Source organism: Dasypus novemcinctus, chromosome 12 (assembly GCF_030445035.2).
Source record: "Dasypus novemcinctus isolate mDasNov1 chromosome 12, mDasNov1.1.hap2, whole genome shotgun sequence".
NCBI lineage: Eukaryota > Metazoa > Chordata > Mammalia > Cingulata > Dasypodidae > Dasypus > Dasypus novemcinctus.
The window spans coordinates 57672062-57682629 of NC_080684.1; the positions used below are offsets into that span (position 1 = coordinate 57672062).

The 10568-nt window shown below is 36.4% G+C and overlaps 1 protein-coding gene across 1 annotated transcript in view; it reads left to right on the forward strand.

The window, feature by feature from the left end:
- Positions 1-6191, forward strand: part of GLIPR1L2 (GLIPR1 like 2) — a 41551-nt gene extending 35360 nt beyond the window's left edge. Inside the window, exon 5 of the mRNA XM_058309240.2 lies at positions 5839-6191. Within this exon, the coding sequence (XP_058165223.2) occupies positions 5839-6191 (353 nt within the window). The remainder of the gene's footprint in view (positions 1-5838) is intronic.
- The last annotated feature ends 4377 nt before the right edge of the window (positions 6192-10568 follow it).

The following is a 10568-nucleotide window of genomic DNA, read 5'->3' on the forward strand; positions in this document are numbered from 1 at the left end:
CCAATCCATATAGTTTGTGTCTTCATTCACTGGAGAATGAATGATCCTTCCATTAGTGTTTTATAGTTTTCACCATATCAATCTGACATGTTTTGTCAGATTTACCCCTAAGTATTTCATTTTTGTGAACCTTTTGTAAATACTATTTTTCAGTTATCTTTCTATTATTGATCTTTAGTTTGATCTGTGATCAGAGAGCACATTCTGTATTATTTCATTTCTTTTACATTTGTTGAGATTTGGTACTGGGCCCTGCATGTGGTTACCTTGGTATATGTTCCGTAGGTGCTTGAAAAAAAATGTGATTCTGCTGTTATTAAGTCCTTTTATATTCTTGATAATTTTCTGTCTGGTTGTTCTACCAATTGTTGAGAAAGGGATGTTAAAAGCTTCAACTATAATTATGTGTGTATGTATCTACTTCTGCTTTAAGTTCCGTTAATTTTTCTTCACATATGTTGAAATTTTTGAAAGAGACATACAACTAGAATATTATGCTTCTTGATTAACTACCATTTTATCAATATGTTATGTCCCTCTCTATACCTGGTAATTTTCTTTGCCCTGAAGCCGACTTTGTTTAATATTAATACAGCTACTTCAGCTTTCTTTTTATTTGTGTTTACTTTTAACATACCTGTATCATTATATTTGAGGTGAGTGTCTTAGAGACAGCATTTAGTCAGGCCATGGTTTTTTAAATCCACCCTGACAATCTCTATCTTAATTGGTGAATTGATAACCATTCACCTCTAAGGTACTGGTTAATATATTTGGATTTAGGAGTACCATTTTGTTATTTGTTTTAGTTTTTCCCCTCTATTTGTATTGTTCTGTTTCCCTTTTTCTGACTTCCTTTGAGTTTTTTGAAAATTTTTATATGACATTTAATTTGTCTGTTGTGATATTTTACTATATCTCCTTGTATAATAGATACATTGTACAACCTTTTTTAATGGTTGATCCAAAGGTAACAACATGCATACATCACTTCAAACAGTATTTAGAATCAACATTTTACCACTTCAGTTGAAATATAGCAACCTTACCACTATGTCGATGTCCTTCTTTAGTGCACCTGAGTCATTCTCCAGAATGTACCACATGTTAGGGCATAAAGCAAGTTTTGATAATTTCAATAACATTAAAATAATGCCATGTATCTTCTCTGACCACAGTGGAATGAAACTAGAAATCAATAACAAAGGGAGAACTAGAAAACTCACCAATATGTGGAAATTATACAACAACCTCATAAACAATGAATGGGTCAAGAAGAAATCACAAGGAAAATTAGGAAATATCTTTAGGTGAATGAAAAACGGAAAGAAAACTGTGGTGGTTTGAAACCATGTGTACCCCCAGAAAATCATGTCTTAAAATCATGTCCATTCCTGTGGGTGTAAACCTATTGTAAGTAGCACCTTTTGAATAAGTTACTTCAATTAAGGCATGACCCAGAGTAGGTTTTAATCTTCTTACTGGAGTCCTTTTTTAATGGGATGAATATAGAGCAAGAAAGAGAGAAAGCCATGAAAGCAAGAAGCTGAAAGCAATGAAACCCAGAAGAGAAGAGGGAGACCAGCAGGTGCCGCCATGTGACTTGCCATGTGACAGGAGTCCAGAATTTCCAGAATCTGGTCTTTCAGAAGAAAGCATTGCCTGATGATTCCTTGACTTGGACATTTTTCTCAGCCTCAATACTATATATATATAAGCTTCTAAGCTAATAAATTCCCATTGTTAAAAAACTAACCCATTTTGCGGTAACTGCTTTGAGCTGCTTAGCAAACTAGAAAAATAGCATAGCAAAATTTATAGGATACAGAAAAGGCAATGCTGAGAGGGAAATTTACAGCTCTAATCCTTCCATTAAATAAGAAGAAAGATCTAAAATCAGAGTGTTAACCTCATAACTGGAAGAATTCGTACAAGAAAAGCAAACTAAACACAAAATGAGCAGAAGGAAGGGAAAAACAAAGATTAGAGCAGGGACAAATGAAATACAGGGGGAAAAATAGTCAACAAAACAAAAGTTAATTATTTGAAAAGATGAATAAATTTGACAAAACTTCAGCTCTATAAAGAAGAAAAGAAAGAGGATGCAAATAACCAAATAAGAAATGAAAGTGGGGGCATTATTAACAAACCCACAGAAGTTAAAAGGATTATAAGAGGATAGTATAAATAATTGTATTCCAACAATTAGATACCTAGATGAAATGGACAGAGTCCTAGACATACAGACTACCTATGCTGACTCAAGAGAAAGCAGAATATCTCAACAGACCAATCTCAAGTAAAGATATTGAATCAGTAATCAAAAACCTTCCAACACAGAATAGCCCAGGACCAGATGACTTCACTGTTAAATTTTACCAAGCATTCTGTTTTAGTTTCCTAGCTGCTAAAAGTTGCTTCCTCCAGGATTGGTATCTTCTGGTTGGCCAGCAATTTTGGGGGTTCTTTCACTTTTCCACCACATGGCAATGCACATAGAGGCATCTTCTCCTTTCTCTTCTGGATTCTGTTGACTTCCAGCAGCTTTCAGCTGCTCTCTGTATTTCTGTCTCTCTGGTCTTCTTTATAAAGCTCCTAGTTACAAGGTTAAGACTCATATTGCTTCATTTGAGGCACATCTTAACTGAAGTACCTATTCAAAAGGTCCTATTTACAGTGGGTTCGCACCCACAGAATAAATTAAGATTAAGAACATTTTTCTGAGGTTCCTAACTCCAGGCCCCCACAATCTGTCTTCTGGACTCCAAAAAGACATGGTCTTTTCACATTCAAAATACATTAATTCCATCACAACATCCCAAAAGTCTTAAACCATTTTAGAACAATGCTAAGAAAAAAGTTTCATCAAAATTGGTTAGGGATCCAAGTGCAGGGTGGACCCACCCTTTCCACACATATGGGTGGACTTGTTCTAGACCTCTGCTTGCTTCCATTTTCCTGCCCTTGATGTCATTCTTCTTCAGTTCATTCCTTCTCTGTCCCTTTCATTCCAGGCTGGCAGTGGTTTGGCTAACACGAATTTTGCAAAACTCTTGGTGGCTTTCCATGCAGTTCAAGTGGGTCTGAACCTTCAGACAATAGAACTTTCCACCATTCCTTCCTGGATAACTGCATTTCAAATCCTGGCTTTTATTGAAATGGCTGACTGGATCCATGCTGAGCCACATCTTCTTTTGCAGATGGTTGTTTAGTTAGCCTTCAGGTATAATCCTGTCCTCTGGAGATTCACAGCCTGGAAACTCAGGAAGTTTACTAAAAGAGCCACTTCTGACCTTAGTCTCAGAGCCTACAATTTTCATAGGTCAAGAAATTTCCAAGTTATTAATTGCTGGTTTCCTCAGTTTATACCTTTCCTTTCTCATTTCACTATACCCTGTAAAGACAAATGAGGCTGCTGCTTCCACAATTAGGTTAGAAATCTCCTCAGCTAAATATCCAAGTTCATTGCTTACAAGTTCCATTTCCAATCAGACGTTAAACCTGAATTTTCCCAAATACTCTACCATTTTATAACAAGGATACAGCCATCATTTCCTTATAGGGCCTCACCAGAAGTACCTTTAATATCCATATTTCTACCAACATTCTGTTCATGATGATTTATGTATTATTTAAGACAATAATGACTTTCTTTACAACTCTCACTCATTTTTGAGACCTCACAATTCTTCCAGCCTCTACTATAACCTAATTCCAAAGCTGTTTCCACATTTTTAGGTATTTGCAATAATAGTACCCTGCTTTCCAGTAACAAACTGTTTTAGAATCCTATTTGCTAAAATAAATTCCATAAAAAGAAAATTGAGACTAGAAGACTTGCTTCTCCCAGGATTTTGTATCTTCTGGCTGGCCAGCAGTCTTTGGAGTTCCTTAGCTTTTCCATCATATGGCAATACACATGAAGGCATCTTCTCCTTTTTCTTTTGGATTCCATTGACTTCTATCTTCCAGCTATTTCTTCTGCCTTCTCTGTCTGTGGCCTTCTCTATAAGGACTATAGTGATATAATTAAGACCTATCCTGATTCAGTTGAGCCACACTTTAACTGAAGTAATCTTACCAAAAGGTCCTATTTACAATGGCGTCACACCCACAGAAATGGACTAAGATTAAGAACATATTTTTCTGGAGTCTAACTCCAAGCCACCATGCATTCAAGAAGAGTTAATGCCAATCCTCCTCAAACTCTTCCAGAACATCTAAGAGGAGGGAACACTTTCTAACTCTATGAGGCCTGCCTCACCCTAATACCAAGGTGGATAATGATATTTTAAGTAAAGAAAATTACAACATCCCTAATGACTATAGAAGCCAAAATCCTTAACAAAATACTAGCAAACTGAATACAACAGCACACTGAAAGAACCATTATCAAGTGAGACTTATCACAGGTATACAACAGTATTCTAGCAATAACATAGTTTAATATAAGAAATGCAGCTTAACTGAATGTTGTAAATGTTAGGGAGCAAAGGTCAGGGAAGTTTCCTTGAAAAGGCAGAGAAACTAGTTAGAAGGTCAGGGAAGTAGACATTGCCGATCTCTCAGTCTGAAGAACCAAAATAACTGGTTCTCAAAAGCTTACTAGGAAATTGCTGCAATACTCAAGAATCTTTGAGAAGCTCCTACCAACTGCCTCAGTGCATTGCAGCAAAATGTGAATGTAACAAATTGCTGGAAATATAAAAATGATATAATTAATAAAATTTGAGAAGAGAAGGAAGAGTTATAAAATATACTTATATCTTTGTCTTTTATAGCCAGGAGCCAAAAGGTCTTATTTAAAGCTTATAGATCAAATAATAAAGATATAAGTAAATTTAAATGTTTAATCAAATACAGAAGTAAAAGAACAAGAATGGAATCAATGAAAATTGACACTAATTATATCATTGCTCATACAGAGAAGGAAGTAGAGAAAATACAGATTATATGGTGAAAGAATTTTTTAAAAGAAGCCCTAAAATAGAAAGCAGTACATAAGATATAAAGTTAGAAATAACACTAAGAAAAGGCTAAAATAACCTCAAAGATGAGGTTCATCTCCTAGGTCTCTCAGGAGTAAGTCTTGCTATGATACTACCTTTAAGTGCAAGACAAAGACCATGGTTGCCACCGGATGTGTAAAACCTCATTCACCCTTCAACTTTCCTTCCTTGTGGAAGCCAGGAGTGGTTGTACTGACCTTCTCTGACCTAGTGGGCAGAATACAGCGAATCTTTTCCAGAAAAGTATTATGATCCTTTTGGGCTAGATAGCTAAACACAGTGAATGCCATTCTGTATAGTTAATGAGAAATGAAAAGCAACTGAAAGTTCTGAAAATTAGAATTAAATGAGGAAAGGGACCCGATTCAGAAGATTAATTTGGAGTTACCTGGGATAAAGAAAGAGATGTTGTAGAATCCTAAAATGATGGAGCTGGAACAAATTTTAAAGGGCTAAAGGGAAATGACATACAAGGGTAACAATGATTTAGAGACAGAATTAGTACTATGCACACCTCTTCATTCCTATGCTTCCATGCTGTCTCTAAAAGGCTAGGCTGACGTTTACTAAGAGAATATATTATACTTTACAACTCATGACAGGTTGGAGGGGTGACATCAAAGATGACTGCATGATGCTGGAGAACTAGGATAATGGTTGGAAAACATTCTGGAGAAAAAAAATTATGTAATTCTTTAAGAACTTTCTTTTTCTTTCTAGGTAATGCAGATCGTGACGAAGCCATATGTATGTATTTTTGTCCTTTATTTCTTGAAAGATTTAACTACTTTGCATGAAATACAACTTTCAATTGCTTCTTTATTTACAGATTACCCATTTTGGTACCCAAGGTGGGAAGTTCCCCGGCCAGTTGTGTGTGATCCATTGTGTATATTTACTTTCATACTGAGAGTACTTTGTTTTATACTAAGTACCATATGTGTTCTGATAATACAGCACCAATTTCCAAATATCTTACTGGAACAAGCAATGGTATTTACTCCTGATGAATCTGAAACAGATGAAGAAAAGAAGGAGGAGAATGTTAAAGAGCAAGAAGAGGAACAGGAAGGGGGCAAGGAAGAGGAGGAGAAAAAGGAGGAGGAAGAGGAGGAAAAGGAGGAGGAGGAAGAGGAGGAGGAGGAGGAGGAGGAGGAGGAGGAAGAGGAAAAGGAAGGATAAAATTTACCAACAACATAAGGTGAAAGTATAATACAAATAAAGTCCCCTAAAATAATAAAAATACAATGCTGAGCTTTAACAAAAAAGAAAATATACAAACCACTGTTGCAATACCTTTTATTCTCTTTATCATATGTATTTGACATATTTAAATTTTAAAAGCAAACAAAAACCATGTATTATACGGTAAATATTGTAAGACAAGTTCTTGGACACTTCAAATAGATAAAGATGTGATGATAGAAACACTAAAAAAGATTTCACCAGTCTAATGAATCTTCAGACCTCACAATGGTATCCTGTTAAAGAAGGAAATTTCAGTTTTCACATATGTTCATATCTATGTGTTTTAAATATTTTAAAATAAGCTCATAAGATTCTCTAGTATTAAATGAGATTATACATGTCATGTACTTAGGAAAATTCTGGGTTCAAAATAACCATTTAATAGATAGTGGTTGGGTAGTTTTGCTAATATTATCATATTTGTTAGTGGTGGTAGTGGTATTTTTCATGTGATATCAAGGCATCTAGTATCATTTATATATGTGGTATATGTGTTTGGAATGGTTTAAGTGGTACCTATATATCCTGTTAGGAAAGCGTGTGTCATTTCTACTTCATTAAAGCCTTGCTGTAATTCTTAACTGGACTATATAATTTGTTGCCGCCAAGAGATAGTAAGTGCCAAAAATTTAATTAGTTGTGGTTGTGCAAACTGGCTGCTTCCAAATTTATGTGATAAAATGTTTTAAAATAGTTATTTACTTGTAGTTATTCAGTATGTATAGTTAGAGTTCATAAATTAGTAAGATAACTACTTATCACCTGTAATACTAATAAATGAATGGAATAAAAATACTTAACAGCAAAATACACCAAATGGTGTAAAGTATATCTTTATTTATTAACTCTATTGTTCTTTAATTGCAAAAAAAAGCCCTGGCACTTGAGAGTTTCGATGTTGTTATTTTCAGTTTCTTTTTTTTTTTAAGAGCTCTGCTTTTTAGACATAAATTTTTTGGTTTCTATGAAGTCAGTCATTTTTTCCACTGAGGCTCCTGAGAAGATGACTTAGGTAGAGAAAAGGGCTGGTTCTCTATAGTGATTTATTAGTATCACACATTTGTATTCCACTCCATAGCTTCCAAAATGTTTTCACAAAATTATTCGCTCTGTGTGGTTGGTATTGCCTCCATTTTAAAATGAGAAACTTACCTTGGATTTGTGAAATGATTCAACTTAGGACTGAGAACAATTAAATTCTCCACATTCTGATGCATCTATAAATTCTTCATGATTCGATGTTTAATCCCCATGTGTGACTAACTTGTTTTATGTCTTCTGATCTCCTACATCTAATCTTCTACATATTCTACAGGTAATTTGATGGAACATGATTACTTTAGACCAGTGGTTCTTAACTAGGGGTGATTTTTCATTATTCTGAAATAGCATGAACAATAGTAGCACTAAAACCCCAATCGTCTTAACTTTTATTTCCCAAGTCTTTGTTCTATATATCATTTCCAACTCTCCAAGAATCTACACATAACCCTGTGTGCTCATAACTTTGGTTTTTTTATTTTAATCTTAATTTTTATTCCACAAATTACAGGTTGACCCTTTCAACTAGCCCAAGAGCTTGTTAGCATGAATCCCTTGGCACCTTATTCTCCTTCCATGGCACAAAGTTAAGAAATGTACTTTGACCAGGTGTCTTGGCCTAGATAATCTTGTGTGATAGATGAGCATTTGTTTCATGCCTTAAGATACTGTGTATTTTATCCCATATTATAAAACTCTGAGATTGTTGAGATATACCTGGCCCTGTTGTGGTAGTCTCCAGCATAAGTCTATACCAGATTATAGGCAGGAATGTGCCAGCACATGACTGATCCTAGAGGAAGACAGGTTTCTTTAACTCTGCAACCAAAAATCTGCTCATAAGGTTTAGTTTCAGGATGGTGTACTCCCTTGGCCCTGGAGAATGTTGCTAATCTCTCTGCCCTATATCATGATATCATTTTGTATCCTTTATATGAGGAAAAAGTGTTCTATGCTCTTGAGCGTCCTTTGTCTTTCCATCAGTCCATTTACATTGTCAATATAGCAATTGTGCAGATTGGTGGCAGCCAGTGGAAATGACACAAAGACTCCAAATCCAATCTAGATAAATCTCTGTAGGAAAGCTCGGGGTAATTAAGAGGACAAACTTGATACTGTAATGACATATTTTGTTTTTTATGCTTGCCTTTGGTTTAGCTAAGGTCTTGGGATGAGTAACGAGATACAAAAACATCAATAGAATATAGAAATGATATCCTAGAACTGGGTTAAAAATTACGAGTAAATGGTGAAGCTAACAGTGCCTTGGCTATGATTCCTGTCCACATAAAAATCATGGAGCCATCAGAGGGCCCCAACTACTCACAGTTAATACTGATGCAAGAGTAGCATTTTATATAAACTTATTATTCTAACAATGGTAGAACTCATCATTGATATCAACGCAGTGGCCACCAGAGGTTCTGAGGGATGGGAGAGGGAAGAATAGGTGTAATATGGGGAAATTTTTTGGAGTTGTCCTGCATGACATTGCAGTAATGGATACAGGCCATTGTATGTTTTGTCATGACTTACAAAATTGTGCAGCCAGACTATAAACTATAATGTAAACTGTAATCCATAGTTAGTAGCAATGCTTCAATATGTGTTCATCAATTGTAACATATGTACTATACTAATGAGGGATGTTGTTGATGTGGGAAAGTGTGAGAGGGGGGAGGGAGTGGGTCATATAGGAATCCCTTATATTTTTATGTAACATTTATGTAATCTAAAGCTTCTTTAAAAAGAAGAAGAAAAAGAAAAAAGAAAAAAAAACATAGCAAGTTAAAAACCCAAAAAGTGAAAGTAAATGATCTATAACAACCTAAGAGTAAAACACCTTTTCATTGAAACGCATTGCCTATGTTTGTTTGTGACTGCTAATGACCCTCTGCAGAGAAAATGATAACTATAGAAAGTGAAGTGTAAAAGAACAAGGACAGGATATTTAGCCAATAAATACTAACAAAATGTTAGTGACCCAGTGCTATCCTGAGTCCTCCATTTAAATAGTCAAGGGTGGGGAAGCGGACTTGGCCCAGTGGATAGGGCATCCGTCTACCACATGGGAGGTCCATGGTTCAAACCCCGGGCCTCCTTGACCTGTGTGGAGCTGGCCCACGCGCAGTGCTGATGTGCTCAAGGAGTGCCGTGCCACGCAGGGGTGTCCCTGCATAGGGGAGCCCCATGTTCAGTGAGTGCCCCCCGTAAGGAGAGCTGCCCAGCACAAAAGAAAGTGCAGCCTGCCCAAGAATGGCACCGCACACACGGAGAGCTGACACAATGAGATGATGCAACAAAAAGAAACACAGATCCCCATGCTGCTGACAACAACAGAAGTGGACAAAGAACACGCAGCAAATGGACACAGAGACCAGACAACTGGGGCGAGGGGTGGAGGGGGTGGGGAGAGGAGAGAAAAGGAAAATAAATCTTAAAATAAATAAATAAATAGTCAAGGGTGAAATGTTATTCCTTAAAATGAGATAAAGATGAAGGTTGTTGGGTTTGCTGTGCCCTCATCGGTTTCCCATAGCAATGACCTACAGTGCTGAGTGGTAATAAACACTACACAAAGAGAGGCTGGGGAAGAACAGGAATGAGTGAAGAATGTTTACAAAGAACACAGAGCAATGGGAGGAACTTAATAGATAAGTGCTTGGTGACTCTAGAGGAGGTAGGGCCTGTAATCATTTAGTACAGCCATGAGCTTCATCTATAGCATTCAATGTAATGTTGCTGGTAAACCAGTTTAGTCAGCAGTGGAAAACTAGGCTGGGGTGGAGGACAATGGACAGTACCTTTTCCTAAAGTAGGTTTGTCCTGAAAGAAAGAATTGTCAAAAGCACATGCCCACTAACAAACTGAAAATACTACCTGAGTGATCATAGGCAGTATTGGATAGGATCTCTAAAAATATTTAAAATATGAGGAATCCTAATGACATTCCTCTTGTACACATTTGATAGACCTCATAATTAAAGAAAACCACAATTGCTAACCTTCTGATTCAGATAAGTTGGGAAAGTGTAGCATTGGTGACTAGACTGCCTCACAATGCACTTACCAGTGCAGGGGGGAAAAAAGCTATCAATAACTTAAAGTTTAAAGGGAACCTTACTATATCTCCAGGCAAGGATATGTCAACTTTGGCAAGCACCACTACTAAGCATAAAGTCACCCAGTGAGTCACTGAAAGTGATGGTAATTCAGTCACTCTTCTTCTACCCCTTGATTCCTGGTCCCATGCATTCTTATTTGGCATAT